Raw genomic sequence first — 19,018 nt, forward strand, 5'->3', positions numbered from 1 at the left:
AAAATTTACCAACTTTTAACTTTGAGCTTATATATCTCGGTTTAAGTGAAAGATATCAAAAAGTGATCAACTGACAAAATGTTTATCATATTATCAGCAACATTTTATCAGTTGACAACTTTTTGATACCTTTCACAAAAAACGAGATATATGAGCTCAAATTCTACAGTATAGAGGCTATTCTGTTTCAGGTTTTACAGAATTTTAGAAAGATTCAAAATGTTCTTAGTTGATGAAGTTTTTTCAATTTTTATATAAAATATATACAGTTCAAAACGTCCTTTAAAAGTGGTAAAAATTGCCAGATTTCGAATGAAAATGAAGAGAAAAAGAAGATTTCGAATTTTCATTAAAAGTGTAAAATGTACGTTTTTCAGAAATATTTGGGATTTTCTTGGATTCTGTTAAACTTGAATTTTGTGAAATTTGCTAAAACTACAAATGTTTAAAATCCGTGGAATTCCGTATCAATTGCTAAAAAAACATAAGCTCTAGGCTGAAAATTAAAATACTGTCAAAACTCTAATAGAGTGTTTACCCTTCCTTGCTTTGAACTTTGAGCTTATATATCTAATTTCTTGTGAAAGATATCAAAAAGTTGTCAACTAATAAAATGTTGCTGATAATATGATAAACATTTTGTTAGTTGGTACCTTTTTGATACCTTTTACAGTAACCGAGATATATGTGCTTAAAGTTGGCAAGTTCTTCTATTCAAGGTTTTAAGGAAGACACAGGCGACTGAGGTGCCTGCCCCAGACAACTTCAAAAAAGTTCAAAACATCAAAAAAAAATTTTTTCTAAAACTAGAAAAAATTTCCTATCGATCTGTATAATTTTCATAAAATTTGGATAACTAGGAAACAAGTTATGATTTTTTGAAAACAAAAGATTTCAAAAAAAATGTTTTTTTGTTGATAATTTGATAACTGACTAAAAATATGAACTTTTTTGAAAAAACAAGACATTTTGAAAAAAAATCCTCAAAATTCCTAAAAATTCAAGGATTCGAAATTGCGGGCCAGATTCTAGAATTGCTAAGTTACTACCACCTGAGCTGCGAAGCCGATTGAGTATTTTTAATTTTGAGCTAATTTATCTTGGTTTTTATGAGAGATATCAAAAATGTGTCAACTGACGAAATGTTTATCATAATATCAGCTACATTTTATTAGTTGATCACTTTTTGATATCTTTCACAAGAAACGAGATATATGAGCTCAAAGTTTATAGCGATGCAGCCACACGGTCGGCTGCCGACCTATGGAAAGGGGTACGGTAGGCAAAATAAAGTGTTTAAACACCTACCAAGCAAAAATGCGTACTATTTGAAAAGAACCTCAAAGAATCATTAAAATCGAAAATTCAAATCTTTCAAATCTAACGGAAAAGAGGAAATTGCTGTACGAACAGCTACACAGCCTCAATTGGCTGGTAATTGCACATACCCACATGAAAAAGAAGAAGAAAAAGAAAAAGGAGTACGGTTTTGATCGGTCATCAGGTAGATGCGAAGGAAGGGCTTTGAAGGCCTAAAACGGGCGGTACCAAAAAGCGAGGAAATAGTATGGGAATTAGGGGAGACGCAGAGAGAAGAGATTCCATTCGGAGCGACTTGTTGAAGGTCAAAAATGGAATGAAAGGAAGAGAAGACATAGATATGCATCCATGCAAATGTTTAGGCACTAAAATTCGGTGGGAATGGACAGAGAAATAAAAAAATTAGAATTGAAAAAAAAACATTTGGGTGGGCAAATAGAGGCAAAGCTAATGTTGATGGCCTTCGGTGAGATACCCCCTGAAGACCAAAAAGGCTTCAAATTTCAAAATTTTGATGTGAAATCAAAAAGTTGTTAACTATTAAAATAATGTGCATTAAATTCCACACATTTCTTTAGTTGATCAAATTTTTATAACTTTTCTGGTTTTTGAGATATGCGCTTTTGAAGTATAGGCACCCCCTGTCGACACTTGCCAACTTTAAAGGCACATAGGTCGAAAACGAAAAAAGCTATCAAAAAATTGATAATTACAAAAATAATTGGCTTGAAATTCTGAACATTTTAATAATTCACAAATTTTTGATAACTGGTTTCATTTTTGAGATATGCGCCTTTAAAGTTTTGAAGGCAACTAGACTCTTTCCTGCAAACCTGTAATAAAAGCGCCTCTAGCTTTGACCCAATTTATCTCGGTTACTGTAAGAGATATCAAAGAGTAGTCAGCTGATGAAATGTTGCTGATAATATGATAAACCTTTTGTTAGTTGGTACCTTTTTGATATCTTGTATAGGAAAGAAAAAAAATTGGCAGTACAGGGTTTCGGGTAGACACAGGCGTCTTAGGCGCTCCAGACAACTTAAAACAGTTAAAAAACTAGACATTTCATATTTTTCAAAAACTAGAGAAAATTTCCTATCGATCTGTATCCTTTTATCAAAGTTTGGTTCAATAGAAAGAAAGTTATAAGTTTTTGAAAAAAGAAAATTAAAGTTTTCGAAAAAAAATTTTTTGATAATTAGATAGCTGTCAAAAGATATAACATTTTTTGAATATTTGGGGCTTTCCAGTTCCGAAAAAAATGTCAAATATCTCTTATCATCTACACCTGATAGCTGATAAAAAAAAGACCAGAAATGAACGAAAAAGTGGACAAAGCAAAGATTTATGACCCTTCTCCTCCGAACCTACCCCCTATGGAGAAGGGAAATTCGATAAATCGAGGTGAGAAATGAAGAAAGAGAATGAGATTAGAATCATTTAAAAGAAAGAAGAAGAATGCAACAATTTATATGATCAAAGTGGTAAATAAAACTTTTTGGGGTTAGAGTGAAATATAGACGATTAGAATGAAACAAAAACGCCCTAGTTAGAAAAAACAGTCTTAACTTTTTTCAAAATTAATATTTTTTAACAATTCAAATTGATAAATGTAGCACTTGAGAAGCTCTACAAAATGATATATAATATTGACAGTTTATCATTTAATTGTTTCCACTAAAGACTCTTCAAAAAAGTACCCTGAAATGTCCAGGCAATCTAGGCAAGGTAGGCATGGCGGCTTGTTAGCCCCATAACTCTTTTCAAACTCAAAATTTCTGAATTGTTTTTGGTTTAAAATGTAGGTCTTGAAAAGTGCTACAAAATGATATAAACCATAAATAGTTTTAAAAAGTATCCTAAAATACTCTTATCCGGGCTAGTTAGGCCCTCGTTAGGCCGTAACCCCCTTTTAAATTCGAAATTATTTATTGATTTTTAATTTAAAGTGTAGGTCTTGAAAAGTTCTACGAAACCATATACAACATGAGTGGTTTATGTTTAACTACTCTGATTAGAGCCTTTAATTTAGAGGTACCTCAAAATAGTACCACGTTATCTAGCCAAGGTAGGCCTGGCGGCTTGTTATCCCCATAACTCCCTTCAAACTTTGAATTTGTAAAAAATCTAAATTGCATAATGTAGATATTAAAAAGTTCTAAATGTTGATATACAATTCAGTTAGTTTGACTTACCCAGTTTTTGTACAAAAGACAAGAAACATGAAGCCATAGAAAGCTGGTCAGTCTCAATAGTATCAATGCTTGTAAGCCTTGTAACTCGTTTCAAACTCAATATTTTTGAATAACTAAATTGAATTATGTAGATTTTAAAAAGTTCTACAAGATCAATCAAAATTAAAAATAGTGGAGCTACACACTTTGGGAGCAAAACAAAAGAAACTTTGCGTTATGGCAAGCTCATCTAGTAGCAAAGTTTGGCGAGTTCAAAAAATTATTTGATCTTTGAATTTGGCCTTTTATGACAATTGACCTTAAACAGCTCTATTAGCGGCGAAGGGGTTTAAATGAATAGTACTTGAAGTTCAGAATGGCTTCCAAATAAACAGTTTCAAACGAGAAGATGATGATAAACTTAAAAACAAGTAGAAAATCTACAAAAATCAAGATTCAGAAAAAAGTTCACAGCTAGTCTAGGTGGTCTGATTCACAGGATGTGTCCGAATGCAAATTGACCATAGAGAGGAAAGTGTATACATGTATATGTTGGTATAGGTATGTAGTCGTTGTTGGAGGCAAAGAATCGGAGGGAATTGGAACGGATGGATGCCTACGGACGGAATAGCAATGTAGCAGTGGCGGAGGGATGAACGGAAAATGACGCATTCGCGATTTTCGATTATTGTCTTTCTTTCTCTTTTGTCCTGAGAGGTATCTAGGGTGAAGTGAAATAAAATGAAAGTTATGGGAAATCCAAGGGAGGCTGGTGATGTCTAGGCCGCGGTCGGCCGTGGCCTAGAGAATTAGCTCACAGTTCTTCAAATTGCCTTAATATCTTAAAGCTTTTGATTGGGACATCTGGACAAACAGAGTTACAAATAGATCTAGAAAATCTTCTTAAAGTTTTGGTCCTAATGTAAGAATTGGATTTTCGAAATTAGGTCCGAAAATTGCCCAGTCCAGTTATCTCCAGAATTATGATCCTTTAAATTTTCAGATAATCCTGAATTCCCTTTTTTCTAAATTGAGAAAATTAGTCAAGTGAATCCAATTTGTCGAATTTTCACACTTTCTGAATTTTGCGTTATCTCAAAATTTCACATCTTCCCAAAATGTTGATTGTTATGTTCTAAATATTTCCTTCCCGTATTTCCGATGGGAGATGATGATGAACGTAATGGATAATAAAATTCAGAAGGTGTAGAAGAAGAAGAATCAGATGACGTCATTAGTAAACAGAGGAGGGAAATTAAAATTTGGAAGAAATTTGTGTTTTTTGGTGTTTTCCATTTTTTTTCAGGTAAACAATTTTGCCAAACTTGACAGGAATTTACAAAAAACTTGGAAATGGAATGTGACTAGAAAATCTAGAAATTTCAAACACTTTGGGGATCAACTCTCTTCAAATTCAAGGTTTTTGTACAAACTAAATTGTGATAAATAGGTCTTGAAAATTTCTACAAAATCATATAAATTTTGAAAAATTCTGAAAGATCCTATTGTCGTTAAAAGCCCAAGAAACATGACGCCATGGGAAACAGGTCGTCCCCAGTGGTATGACTGCTAGTAAGCTTTGTAACCCCCCACAAACTCAATATTTTTGAACAAACTAAAAACTGAAATGTAGCTCTTTACTAGTTCTACAAATTTATATAAAATTGTAATAATCCTCCTTTACTCAGATTTTGAGCAAACGCCAAAAAAGAGGCGCTATGGGGTCTTATAAGACTTGTAACTCGCTTCAAACTCAATGTTTTCAAACAAACTAAATTGTATTTAAAAAGAAGGTTTCAAAGAGCTCTACACAGTGATATAAAATTCAAGTAATCCTGAAATTCCCAGTTTTTGAGATTAAGGCAAGAAAGATGGCTCCAAATGAAGCAGGTTAGTAGCCAATGGTGGTGTTGCTTGTAAACCTTGTAACTCGCTTCAAACTCAATATATTAGAACAAACTAAAATGTGACAATTAGGACTTAAAAAGTTCTGCAAAACGATATAAAACTCATTTACTCAGACATAGCCGGTTTTTGAACAAGAGCCAAGAAACAGGATGCCATGGGAAGCAGCTCAATCACAAGGGTATCATTTCTCGTAAAGCTTACAACTTTCTTCAAACTCAACATTGTTGAAAAATCTAAATTGTAACATGTAGGTTGTAAAAAGCTATACAAAATAATATACAATTTAAAATTGAGAAGCTACAAAAATTAAAGAAAAACGCTCAAAATGGCAGAACAGAGAGCACCTATCACTCCACAGAATCTTCTGGTGATAGGATAGTCCAAATGATAACAGTATATGTATAGGATCTCGCTCTCCATAAATCACTTAATTAACCCTTTACGGTCCCATGGACCCTCCCTAGGACCGCCCGTGACGGATTCTTGTCCTTGATGAAGGGGAGAGATCATATCTTCTATTTTGTATTTCATTCGTCGGGGAGAGTGAGTGTGTGGGGTCCTAAACAACCCACTTACAATTCAATAAAACCTCCAGGTGACCTTGTATGGTCTATTGGTACGGAGACGGGACCATGAAAACAAAGGGGGGAAAGTGGCTATTAGGAGGGTAGGAGAGAATGCGGTAAAGAGTTTTCAGAAAAAGGGAGAAGGGACCTGAATGATTCAGAAGCAAATTCTGAGAATTCGGGAATTTGGAATACTGTAGGTCTCAAAAATTGTCATAACTTGGCTGGTTGTGATCTGAATTTTGTGAAACTTAGATTTTTAAGCTTGACGCGTTCTGGGCTTTCAAATAAGTATAATCTTGATCTATTTTCAAAGCTAAGCAATCCCAAAAATTGTCATAACTCGGCTAGTTTCTATCTAATTCTTATGTAACCTAGATTTTTGAATTTGCCGCTTTTTGGGCTATCGAATGTGTATAAACATGACCTATTGAAGCTATAGCGAATTTCAGATATTCCAGGTTTTTGGGAAACTATAAAACAAGACATTTTTTGCTTTAAAAAAAATACTGATTTATTGAAAGAGATCTTTAGAAACGCTGGATGAAGAGATACAGTATGACAGAAGAAATTGTGATGAGAAAGTTTTTGAAAAACGAGTTTTAGGCAACGACTCTCTTCTGAATCCGATGAGTTGGAATTCTGGGAATCTTGAAGGTGGTTACTGCATCCGACGTCTTCTTGTTGACCATCTCCTCCATTTTCATTGCTCGAATCTTGAGTAGAACCTTCTGGGCCAGTTCCTTGTGCTTCTTATCCTCCCGATACATTTTGACAAGCTTCTTGATCTCGAAAGCCTCTAATAAAGCCAGTGGGGTGTTCAGGTCCATCAGCATTTGAAGAGTTACAGTAACCTTCTTCTGGGCTCTCAGGTGGGTGACACAACGGAAGAGGTACTTGGCCATAGCGGATCCTGGAGTGGCCATTTTTGATTGATAGGGTGAGGTCTGGAATATCAAAGGAAAGTGAGAAAGTTGCAAACACTAAAACATCTCATTTCCTGTATCAAACAGTGGTCAACTGATAAAACGTAGCTGATATTATGATAAACATTTTATCAGTTGACAACTTTTTGATATCTTTTACAGGAAGCGAGAAAAAATGACTCAAAGTTGAAAGTTGAGACTGGCGTTCTCCGTCGATTAGCAGTGAGAGAAGATGAGAATGTCTTAAGGGGCGTGTCCAGGTGGTCCATTCCAGGTGGATAGAATCAATATCTTTGCCAGAGGGCAACGTGGGAGATTAGATACACTTACTTCCCCTAGGGAATACTAATTGACAGTATACATAGGTATTTCCAGAGTCCTCTTCACCTGGATACTGTCAATTAGTATTTCCGGAAGGCATCGAATCTCCCAAGTTTCCCTCTGACAAGGATAACTGGCTATACCCTAAAATACAGTATAATGGACCACTGGGAGACTCCCCACGAGGTTCGACACACCGTTGACACTATAATAGAAGGCCACCTAAACCCTCAACTTTGATCGCATATATTTCATTTCCTGTGAAGGATACTAAAAAGTGATCAACTGATAAAATGTTTGTCATATCATCAGCAACATTTCATCAGTTGACCAATTTATGCTATATTTCATAGGAAATGAGAAAAATTGGCTCAAAGTTGACAGGCGACTCTACTACATGCTTTAGGGTAAAAACAAGTGCCTGACATGCCTCAGACAAACTCAAAATTCAAAAATTTCGCATTATTCTGAAAATAGCAAAAAGTTCCTTATCGGTCTGTATAATTTTCATGGAATTAGGATCACTAGCAAAAAAGTGACGTCTATTCACATTTTGGGGTGTTCAGATGGTCCATTATGACGTATACCGTTGGGTATACTGTAGATAAAGCAAGTATTCTTGCCAGAGGGAAACTAGGGAGATTAGATACTTTCTACAGTAGTACTTCCCTCAGACCATGGTAATTGACATATTCCCAGGTGGGCTAACTCCTCTTCACCTCAAACAAACATGGACCACCTGAAACCGCCCCATGGGATACAAGTATGAACCCACCGTATGGTACCTATGGTCAAAAAGCGCTTCTACTTAACAGCGAAGGTCTTCTTCCGGATTCTTGGGATTCTGAAGCCATCGGTGTCCAGCGTCTCCCGTGTAGCACGTCCTTTCTCCTCCACCTTCATCTGCCGGATCTTCTGAAGCACTTTCCGCGCGGATTCTTTGTATTCTGGGTCTTCAGCATATCTCTTGACCAGTTCCTTGATTTCGAACACTTCTAACTCACTTTACTGCTTCTCTCACTTTACTGCTAATCCACAGATATTTCAGATCCAATCCTAAATTTCACAATGGCCACTCCAGGATCCGCAATCTCCAAGTACGTCTTCAGATGCTCAACACATCTGAGAGCCCAGAAGAAAGTCAAAGTCACCCTACAAATGCTAATGGATCTGAAGACCCCACTGGCGGTGTTAGAAGTGTTCGACATCAAGGAACTGGTCAAGAGATATGCTGAGAATCCAGAATACAAGGAATCCGCGCGGAAGGTGCTCCAGAAGATCCGGCAGATGAAGGTGGAGGAGAAGAGACGAGCTACGCGGAAGACGTTAGACGCCGATGGCGTCAGAATCCCAAGAATTCAGAAGAAAACCATCGCTGTTAAGTAGAAGCGCTTTTGAAGCCAAATTTTTCGTTTTTTTTTCATTTTTCATCATTATTTTCTTCGTTGGTTGTATTTTACAGTATCCTCATGATCTCCCTTTTTTCTTATTTTTTTCATATTTCATGTTCGATAGCTTCCTTAAAGATCCCGTTTCAATAAATCTGATAATTTTCAAAATTTGTTCTTTAAAAACTTTTTTAGAATCAAAAAATTATTTCCAGCTATTTTCAGCGATTCTAAATTTTCGAATTCCCCACTTTTCTCGATTTTCAGCTAGATTTTTCAAATTCCCTCCTATTTCTTTTCTGGGTCTCGCCACGTATTTATTTGCCACGTTTCTTTTTTGGGTTTTCAACCCAATTTTTCGGCAGAATTTTCTGTTTTTGAAGGCTCCACGACTCGAACATGCTCATGTTAGCTGATTGGTATCATAAGGTGGGTGAATATTTTTTGGAATTTCAGATTTTTTAAAAAGAAAATTTTTTTGAAATTTTTTTTGTAAGTTTTTAATATATGAATTTTTCTTCTATGATTTTGTCTTGGTTTCTATAGCGAACAGCGATTTTTGCGAGCTGAAATAGCTAATTTTTAAGATTTCGGCGGTTTTTTAAAGTAAATTTTTGGTTTTTAGAGCGTAAATCTTCAATTTTCGCACTTCCAAACGGTAATTCGGCTTTCTAGACGTTTTTGAAAGCAATTTTCAGCAAAAATCCATGTTTTGCCGCAAAATTAAGAAATTTTAGTGAAAATTAGTATTTTTTCCTACTTTGCAAGTTTTTGTTCGAATTGTAGCATTCCCAAGCGATAATTCGGCTTTTTCTTGACGCTTCTGAATGTCTGAAAATAGGAAAAACTTGAAGACAGCAATTTTTAGCGAAATTTCAACGTTTTAGTGAAAATTAGCGTTTTTCTGATTTTCTTCGAATTTTAGCATGTTTTTGTCTGAATTTTTGCGTTCCTGGCCGATAATTCGGCTCTTTCGACGCTTCTGAATGTCTGAAAATACAAAAAACCTGAAAAATAAGCGTTTTTTGGCAAAAAATCTATATTTTAGAACGGATTTTTGAAACTGCCACCACTGGAAAACCGAGAGAACAACTAGCTCGCGAAGAGACGCAGACAGAAAACTAAAGGCGCATCTCGGCAATTCTTCCACGGGGTCTCGCAGCGCCCGATGGAAAAATGGAAAGACGAGAGCGAGCGGGTGGCCGCAGAGACCGAAAATCGATCTTGTATCTCTATATTTTAGTCGTTGATTCTCTCTCGGCGACCCCCAACCGTTTTGCAATGCTATAAAGTTGGAATTTCAGCGGATATTTCTTTATGTTACTTGTTTGTGTACTGCTAGAAAAGTGCTATAAATCCTCGCCTTCCAAAGGAGTACGGTAGATTTTGGCGATCTCATATTTTTCATAAAATTCTTGATTTTTTTCTCTTGAAATTCTTCCTTTTCATTCCTTTTTTGAGTATTTTTTGCATTGGATACAAGTCTTAAGGAACTCATAAAATTGCAAGGTTCAGCCAAAAAGAAAAAAGAGCAAAGACCAAAAACCAAAAATTATTGATTTTCGGCCTTTTTCGCCCTTTTTTGCTACTGATAAGCGAATTTATGAATTTCGAAGAAAAAATTTACTGAGCTTGTGATTTTTCGTTAATTTTTGCTTGTTTTTTCGCCATTTTTCAATTTCCACAGGTCTCAAAAAAGTCAAAAAGTTGCGCAACGCAGCCAAAGAAGGAAAGATCAAAAACCAGAAACTATTGATTTTTAGCCTTTTTCGCCTTTTTCTCGGTACTGATGAACGAACTTAAAAAGTAAAGACCGTCATCTGAAAATACCGGAAATTCCAGTCATTTTGGTCCAAAAATCATCTTTCTAGGTTAATTTTGAAGAAAGTTATGAGCGTTTTTAGTTTTACTGAGGCTTAGGAAATCTTACTGAGGCTTAGGATTTTTTACTGAGGATTAGAAGTTTTTACTGAGGCTTAGGATTTCCACTGAGGCTTAGGAATTTTACTGAGGCTTAGGATTTTTACTGAGGCTTGAGAATTTTTACTGAGGCTTAGAAAATTTTTTACTGGGGCTTAGGATTTTTACTGAGGCTTAAGAATTCCGTTCGTTTTTTCGTCGTTTTTGCTCGTTTTTTCGCCATTTTTCTTAGTTTTTCTGTTATTCCCTCCTTCTAAAAACACCTTTCCAGCCTAGAAAAAGATGTCGTACGACTTGGAAACCGCTGAGCACGCCGCTTATGCTCCATTCTTCGGCTACATGGGCGCCGCCTCCGCCCAGATCTTCACCGTCCTGGGAGCCGCCTATGGAACCGCCAAGTCGGCCGTCGGAATCTGCTCAATGGGTGTGATGCGTCCAGAGCTGATCATGAAGTCTGTGATCCCAGTAATTATGGCCGGTATCATTGGTATCTACGGTTTGGTCGTCGCCATGGTCTTGAAGGGTAAGGTTCAAGCGGCATCGGCAGGATACGATCTCAACAAGGGATTCGCTCATTTGGCCGCTGGTTTGACCTGTGGACTCTGTGGATTGGGAGCCGGATACGCTATCGGAATCGTCGGAGACGCTGGAGTCCGTGGAACCGCCCAACAGCCACGTCTCTTCGTCGGAATGATCCTTATTCTTATCTTCTCCGAAGTCTTGGGACTCTACGGAATGATCGTCGCCCTCATCCTTGGAACTTCTTAATTTTCCTTCCTTTTTCTTTTTCATTTTTTTCTAATTTGTCCGTCTGTGAAACACAAAAAACATTCCTACTTTCCTCTCTAGGAGTCTCTCCCTTTTCTTTCTTAGAAATCCTTCTTTCTTAGAAAATTTTTTTTTTCTTAAATTTCCTCTGTTAACAATGAGGAAAAACTTCTATTTTGCCCCTTTATCTTTGCTACTTCCTCGCCTCTTTCGTTTTTTCGTAAATTGTGAATATCTATGTTATTTTGAATTGAAAATAAAAATAAAATTTTAGGCTCAACGGATCACGATGTCGTCGGCGGCGACATCCGGCGAGTACTGGCTCATCTCGGTGCCCGGCGAGAAGGGAGCCAACGACGCGTGGGACAAGCTGAACCGGGCCACTGGCAATATTTCGACCAACTCGAAATATTTGATTCCCGATTTGAAGGTGAGCTAGCTCTAGAAAATCTCGAACTAAATCGCGCTAAAATCCCTGAAAATCAGTCGATCTAAGTGAAAATTCCCATTTTCCCAGGTGGGAACCCTAAAAACGTAGAAAACTGCCTAGAAATTCTATGAACATCGCTTAAAACCCTCGAAAAATTAGCTCAAAATTCCCATTTCCAGACCTTGTTCCAATTTATAGCTGAAAATATGGACCAATTTCTCTATTAAAACGCTTAAAATCACCTAAAATAAGCTCTGAAACGACCCAATTAAGCCCCGAAATGGCCCAAAATTAGCTTAAAATCACCCGAAATTAGCTCTAAATCACCAAAAATAAGCCCGATATCACTCAAAATTAGCTCTAAATGAACCAAAACTAGCTCTAAATGACCCAAAATACGCTCAAAATCCCCATTTTTCTTGGTCAGGACCCTAAAAGCTTCGAAAATGCCTGCGATTCTCGTTCAGAATTCCTCTAAATCCACCTGGGAACGCTCAAAATGACCCAAAACAAGCTTAAAATCCCAGCTTCCAGGTCGGAACCCTCGACCAACTCGTCGGCCTCTCTGACGATTTGAGCAAGTTGGACACCTCGGCCGAGGGAGTTATCCGCAAACTCGTGCAATACTTCACCGAAGTGCTCGAAGAGGACAAGAGCAAGATTGCCGAGAATTTGGTCATTGGAAATAGTAAGACCCCCTATTAGAAGGCCTAGGCTCTAATACGATTCATTTAGAGGACATGAAGACATACGTGACCAAATTCCAATGGGAAGGAGCCAAGTATCCGTTGAAGCAGTCGCTTAAGGTGCTCAGCGAGATCATTGGCAAACAAATCACCCAGATTGATAACGATCTGAAGATGAAGTCGTTGGCGTACAACAATTTGAAGAACGCACTGGCTTCGATGGATCGTAAGACCACTGGATCTCTGTTGACTAAGGATTTGGCGGATTTGGTCAAGGCTGAGGACTTTGTACTCAATTCTGAGTATTTGCAGACTATCATTGTCGTTGTACCGAAGTTAGTAGCTATCTAGCTGGTAAATCATAATTCTAAAACGTCTAAATTCCAGAATCCTGGTCAAAGAATGGGAAACCAAGTACGCGACACTGTCCTCGATGGTCGTTCCAGGATCGTCGAAGCTGCTTACCGAGGAAGGAGAGCACGCGTTGTACACCGTCACTCTCTTCAAGAAGGTCATCGACGAGTTCAAGAATATCGCCCGCGAGAACAAATTCATCGTTCGTGACTTTGTCTACGATGAGGAGACGTTGAAAGCAGGTGCGGTTTGTAGCACCACTTTATCTGAAGGAACCGAAAAAATTGAGCTAGAAATAGTCCTAGAATTGGCTCAAAGCTAAAAATTGAGGTGCCCTTTTATTACAGGTTTTAGGGTTACATACTTCGGATCAAGATATTCTGCTAGTTTTCCTGATCATTTTGGTGGTTGAATCACTTTTCTAGGTCGACTTTGAACCGAGATATGACCAATTCAAGTTTTACTGAGGCTTAGGAGTTTTAGCCTCAGTAAAAATTCCTAAGCCTCGGTAAGAATCCCTTTAGCCTCAGTAGAACTAAAATCGCTGTAACTTTGTTCAAAATTACCCTAGAATAGTGATTTAGGTACCAAAATGACGGAAATTAACTGTGAAATCATTTTCCAGGTCGAACGGAACGAGACAAGTTGTTGGCCGAGAAGCAGAAGCAGTACGCTCCACTGATCCGTTGGTTGAAAATCAATTTCGGTGAGATCTTCTCCGCCTACATCCACATCAAGGCTCTTCGCGTCTTCGTCGAGTCGGTGCTCCGCTACGGACTTCCAGTGAACTTCCAGGCGGCTGTCATTGAGCCAGCGAAGGGACAATCAAAGAAATTGAGACAGGAACTACAGAAGTTGTATATTCATTTGGATGGCTCGGCTGCAGGACCTATTGATGTAAGGATCCTTTTAACTGTTTTATGAATTTCGGAATCTTTAATTTTCAGACCCTGGAAGACTCGCCAGCACTCATGTCGCTCGGTGTCAACGAATACTATCCATACGTCTTCTTCAAATTGAATATCGATTTTTCGAATAAATAAGGACCTAATTTTGCTGCTGCTGCTTCTCCTGATTAACTTCTGTACACATTCCTCTCTCGCCCCCCTTTGAATTTAACTCTGTGATAGCTCCGCCCCCTTTTTCTTTATTCTATGACAAAAATATAACGAAAATTTCTATTTCCTTTATAGTGAGCAGTTTTTTGTAGTGTGTAATTTAGAGCCAATTGTACCCCCAATTTTTTTCACTTAAGCTCGTTTTTGCCTTCATCTTTTCTTCAAAAATCCCCGTTTTATCCCGAATTTCCGATTTTTAATGGAAATTTCTAATTCCCCCCAGCCTCTTGGCCTTTCCTCCAACCAGTCGATTTACTACATTCCATAAATAAATGTATACTCTATTCATAGAGCTATCTCCTTCTTTTCTCTGCGTCTCTTTCATGCTCCATCTCTCTCTCGTCTCTCGTTGCCTAGACGACGTTACGGGGGGGTTTAGAAGACGTCGTCTGGGAATTGATTTTCTACTCTGCTCTAAAATGGCAGAAGTATTCGTTTCTGGAATCATCGCCTCGGCGAGAGGCTTCGGCGATAATCGATTATCGATTAGGTATCAATTGAGTGTGGGTGAGTTAGAGTAAGTCACGTGGATTCCGCAAAATGGCTCGAAACTTTAATTTTTACTGAAAAATGGACAATTTTCCTGAATCTTTGCACAATTTTTACCGTTTTTTTTCGACGTAAATCGAGGAAAAGTGAATTAAAATGATAAAAATCGTCTGAAAATTGAAAAATTAGGCTCGAAATTCAAATTTTTCACTAAAATGTGAATTTTATGTCTATTTTCTCGATTTTCTGACGACTTTCACCGTTTTTTAAATGTAAATCGAGGAAAAGTGAATTAAAATAATGAAAAGCATTGAAAACGATTTTCACAGTTTTTTTTCGATTGAAATTGTGAGAAAACGAGCTAAAATGATGGAAATCGTCGAGAAACTCTGAAAAATGTGCTCGAAATTGGAATTTTTGACTGAACATTTGAATTTTATTTTGCTATTTTCTCAATTTTTCAACGATTTTCAAAGTTTTCTAAAATGTAAATCGGGAAAAAATGATTAAAAGTGTTGAAATTCGTCTGAAAACTGAGAAAATTGAGCTGGAAATTCGAATTTTCGACTGAAAACTTGAATTTTGATTTTGTATTTGCTCAATTTTTGAACGATTTTCACCGTTTTTTTTCCACTGAAAATCGTCAAAAAATTGGAAAAAGGCTCGAAATTCGAATTTTTGACTAAAAATTTCAGAATTTTAAAAATTTTTGCAGGCGGTGGTTGGAGAATCGTCCAAGGAGAAGGCGAGGGACAAACTCAGACGGACTGCCCGTCGGTGTTCGAAAATGCCTATTTTGGGCATCCAATCGATTTGCATTTGGCTACGAGCAGTATTCAGGGTATGCTGAAAATCTGGAAATCCCGAAAAAACGGGAAAATTTGAGCGAAAATAGCTTAAAATTCGTTTGAAAACGAATTTACGAAAATAATTTTTTAAAGCCTCAGTGAAAAATTCCTAAGCCTCAGTAAAAATTCCTAAGCCTCAGTAAAATTTCCTAAGCCTCAGTAAAACTAAAATCGCCATAACAATCTTCAAAATTAACCTAAAAAGATGATTTTTGGACCAAAATGACTGGAATTTTTACTAAAATAATTTGCAAAAAGTTTATTTTTACATTTTCAAAAAAAAACCTTGAAAAAGTTATTTTTCAATAAAGTCAAGCTATCTGCTATCTTTTTTGATTATAGCGCACTTTCTTCCCTCTCAATTTTTGAAATTTTTAAAACATTTCTAGGTTGGCCCCGCCTCCTGATCCAAATCTGGCACCACGACAATTACGGGAGGCAGGAGATTGCGGGTTACGGTACTTTGCTCCTGCCAACGTCTCCAGGAAAACATGTATTGACTTCTGGATGTTGGCGTCCGAAAGGAAGTTGGAGAGAGGAAATGATGCATAAATTGGTTGGCGGTGGGCTTCAGGTAAATACAAAATTCTAGAATTTTTTTTTCTAAAAATTCAAAATCTCTTTTCAAAATTTTGGTAAATTACAATTTCTAGAATTTTTCAGAATTTTTTTCGAAATTTCTTGAAAAAAATTTTCCAAAAAAAAAGAGTATAATTCAAAAATTTAATTTCAGCTAACCAGTCTGAGTGCCCTTGAGGATCCAACAATTCGTGAGAAGATAATCAGTGTGTCTGCTGGAACTGTCCGTTTCGAGCTCAACATAATTACCAAGAATTTCTCGAGATATGGAATTTTGAGCTAATTTAATCTTTTTTGAGTCAGTTATGTTTTTTTTTTAAATAAATTTCTTATTTTTTTTAGCTCAATTTTTGAAATAAACTTTTATTTTCGCAAAATCGGAAATCTCTAGATTTTTCCAGATTTTTTAAATTTTCCAAATTCCAGATTCTTGGATTTTGGCAAAATTTAAGATTTTTAGAAAATTCAGATTTTCCAAAATTTTTGAAATTCCATGTTTTTGGAGTTTCCGAAATTTTCAAATTTTAGTTTTTCCTAGTTTTTTTTCAGAATTTCAGACATTTTTGGATTTTCAGAACCATCTCAGGTTTTCTGTTTTTTTCAGCTTTAGGGATTTTCAGATTTTCTGAAATTCCAGATACTTGGATTTTCCAGATTTTCAGAATATTCTACGCTCAGAATCCCAAAAGCATAATATTTCCCGATTTTGTGCATTTTTTCGATTTTAAGTGTTTTTCAATATTTATCAAATTCCAGGTTCCCAGATTTTCTGAATTTTCAAAAATTCAGATTCTTGGATTTTCCACAATTTCAAAATTTCAAAAGATTCAGATTTCTAGATTTTCCACATTTTCAGAATTTTTCAGATTTTCAGAATTTCAGAACTTTTCCAAATTTCAGATTCTCGGATTTCCCAGAATTTCAGAATTTTCCAGATTTTCCGAACGCAAAGTTTTTCAGATTTCCTGAATTTTTAGAACTCCAGAACATTCAGATTCCTAGATTTTCCGTTTTTCCGGAATTGAATTGCGGGCTAGTTTCAGATTTTCAGAATTTTTTAATTTTGCAGAATTCCAGATTTTCAGATTCCTAGATTCTTAGATTTTATAGTTTTGACGAATTGCTTGCCAGTTTCACAGGCTTTCAGAGTTTTCCAGATTTTCAGAGTTTTTGAATTTTCAGAATTCCTGGAATGTCAGATTCTCAGATTTTGAGCATTTTCCAGATTTTCAGAATTTTTGAATTTTCAGAATTTTTGAACTTTCAGAATTCTGTAGATTTTCAGAGTTTTTGAATTTTCAGAATTCCTCGAATGTCAGATTCTCAGATTTTGAGCATTTTCCAGATTTTCAGAATTTTTGAATTTTCAGAATTTTTAAACTTTCAGAATTTTGTAGATTTTCACAGTTTTTGAATTTTCAGAATTCCTCGAATGTCAGATTCTCAGATTTTGAGCATTTTCCAGATTTTCAGAATTTTTGAATTTTCAGAATTTTTGAACTTTCAGAATTTTGTAGATTTTCAGAGTTTTTGAATTTTCAGAATTCCTCGAATGTCAGATTCTCAGATTTTGAGCATTTTCCAAATTTTCAGAATTTTTGAATTTTCAGAATTTTTGAACTTTCAGAATTTTGTAGATTTTCAGAGTTTTTGAATTTTCAGAATTCCTCGAATGTCAGATTCTCAGATTTTGAGCATTTTCCAAATTTTCAGAATTTTTGAATTTTCAGAATTTTTAAACTTTCAGAATTTTGTAGATTTTCAGAGTTTTTGAATTTTCAGAATTCCTCGAATGTCAGATTCTCAGATTTTGAGCATTTTCCAGATTTTCAGAATTTTTGAATTTTCAGAATTTTTAAACTTTCAGAATTTTGTAGATTTTCAGAGTTTTTGAATTTTCAGAATTCCTCGAATGTCAGATTCTCAGATTTTGAGCATTTTCCAAATTTTCAGAATTTTTGAATTTTCAGAATTTTTAAACTTTCAGAATTTTGTAGATTTTCAGAGTTTTTGAATTTTCAGAATTCCTCGAATGTCAGATTCTCAGATTTTGAGCATTTTCCAAATTTTCAGAATTTTTGAATTTTCAGAATTTTTGAACTTTCAGAATTTTGTAGATTTTCAGAGTTTTTGAATTTTCAGAATTCCTCGAATGTCAGATTCTCAGATTTTGAGCATTTTCCAAATTTTCAGAATTTTTGAATTTTCAGAATTTTTGAACTTTCAGAATTTTGTAGATTTTCAGAGTTTTTGAATTTTCAGAATTCCTCGAATGTCAGATTCTCAGATTTTGAGCATTTTCCAGATTTTCAGAATTTTTGAATTTTCAGAATTTTTGAACTTTCAGAATTTTGTAGATTTTCAGAGTTTTTGAATTTTCAGAATTCCTCGAATGTCAGATTCTCAGATTTTGAGCATTTTCCAAATTTTCAGAATTTTTGAATTTTCAGAATTTTTAAACTTTCAGAATTTTGTAGATTTTCAGAGTTTTTGAATTTTCAGAATTCCTCGAATGTCAGTTTCTCAGATTTTGAGCATTTTCCAAATTTTCAGAATTTTTGAATTTTCAGAATTTTTGAACTTTCAGAATTTTGTAGATTTTCAGAGTTTTTGAATTTTCAGAATTCCTCGAATGTCAGATTCTCAGATTTTGAGCATTTTCCAAATTTTCAGAATTTTTGAATTTTCAGAATTTTTGAACTTTCAGAATTTTGTAGATTTTCAGAGTTTTTGAATTTTCAGAATTCCTCGAATGTCAGATTCTCAGATTTTGAGCATTTTCCAAATTTTCAGAATTTTTGAATTTTCAGAATTTTTGAACTTTCAGAATTTTGTAGATTTTCAGAGTTTTTGAATTTTCAGAATTCCTCGAATGTCAGATTCTCAGATTTTGAGCATTTTCCAAATTTTCAGAATTTTTGAATTTTCAGAATTTTTGAACTTTCAGAATTTTGTAGATTTTCAGAGTTTTTGAATTTTCAGAATTCCTCGAATGTCAGATTCTCAGATTTTGAGCATTTTCCAGATTTTCAGAATTTTTGAATTTTCAGAATTTTTAAACTTTCAGAATTTTGTAGATTTTCACAGTTTTTGAATTTTCAGAATTCCTGGAATGTCAGATTCTCAGATTTTGAGCATTTTCCAGATTTTCAGAATTTTTGAATTTTCAGAATTTTTGAACTTTCAGAATTTTGTAGATTTTCAGAGTTTTTGAATTTTCAGA

The 19,018-nt window shown here is 35.5% G+C and overlaps 5 protein-coding genes across 5 annotated transcripts; 4 read left to right on the forward strand and 1 right to left on the reverse strand.

Annotated features, from left to right (window-relative positions):
* Positions 1–6,570: 6,570 nt before the first annotated feature.
* On the reverse strand, positions 6,571–6,894 carry CBG16823 (the record flags this gene model as incomplete). Its single annotated transcript, XM_002645083.1, has 1 exon — positions 6,571–6,894. One exon carries the CDS (start codon positions 6,892–6,894, stop codon positions 6,571–6,573), a length of 324 nt encoding a protein of 107 aa, XP_002645129.1.
* A 1,389-nt stretch (positions 6,895–8,283) lies between these two features.
* On the forward strand, positions 8,284–8,601 carry CBG16824 (the record flags this gene model as incomplete). The annotated part of the gene is made up of 1 exon (XM_002645084.2): positions 8,284–8,601. The coding sequence occupies one exon, from the start codon at positions 8,284–8,286 to the stop codon at positions 8,599–8,601; it is 318 nt and encodes a 105-aa protein (XP_002645130.2).
* A 2,204-nt stretch (positions 8,602–10,805) lies between these two features.
* Positions 10,806–11,291, forward strand: Cbr-vha-3 (the record flags this gene model as incomplete). The annotated part of the gene is made up of 1 exon (XM_002645085.1): positions 10,806–11,291. One exon carries the CDS (start codon positions 10,806–10,808, stop codon positions 11,289–11,291), a length of 486 nt encoding a protein of 161 aa, XP_002645131.1.
* A 289-nt stretch (positions 11,292–11,580) lies between these two features.
* Positions 11,581–13,804, forward strand: Cbr-vha-11 (the record flags this gene model as incomplete). Its single annotated transcript, XM_002645086.1, has 6 exons — positions 11,581–11,721; positions 12,256–12,409; positions 12,457–12,742; positions 12,795–13,003; positions 13,387–13,658; positions 13,709–13,804. 6 exons carry the CDS (start codon positions 11,581–11,583, stop codon positions 13,802–13,804), a joined length of 1,158 nt encoding a protein of 385 aa, XP_002645132.1.
* A 494-nt stretch (positions 13,805–14,298) lies between these two features.
* Cbr-mksr-2 lies at positions 14,299–16,078 on the forward strand (the record flags this gene model as incomplete). The annotated part of the gene is made up of 4 exons (XM_002645087.1): positions 14,299–14,386; positions 15,084–15,209; positions 15,606–15,790; positions 15,950–16,078. 4 exons carry the CDS (start codon positions 14,299–14,301, stop codon positions 16,076–16,078), a joined length of 528 nt encoding a protein of 175 aa, XP_002645133.1.
* Between the last annotated feature and the right edge of the window lie 2,940 nt (positions 16,079–19,018).

The sequence above is a fragment of the Caenorhabditis briggsae genome, assembly GCF_000004555.2.
Source record: "Caenorhabditis briggsae complete genome, chrIV, whole genome shotgun sequence".
In the NCBI taxonomy this organism is placed as follows: Eukaryota; Metazoa; Nematoda; class Chromadorea; order Rhabditida; family Rhabditidae; genus Caenorhabditis; species Caenorhabditis briggsae.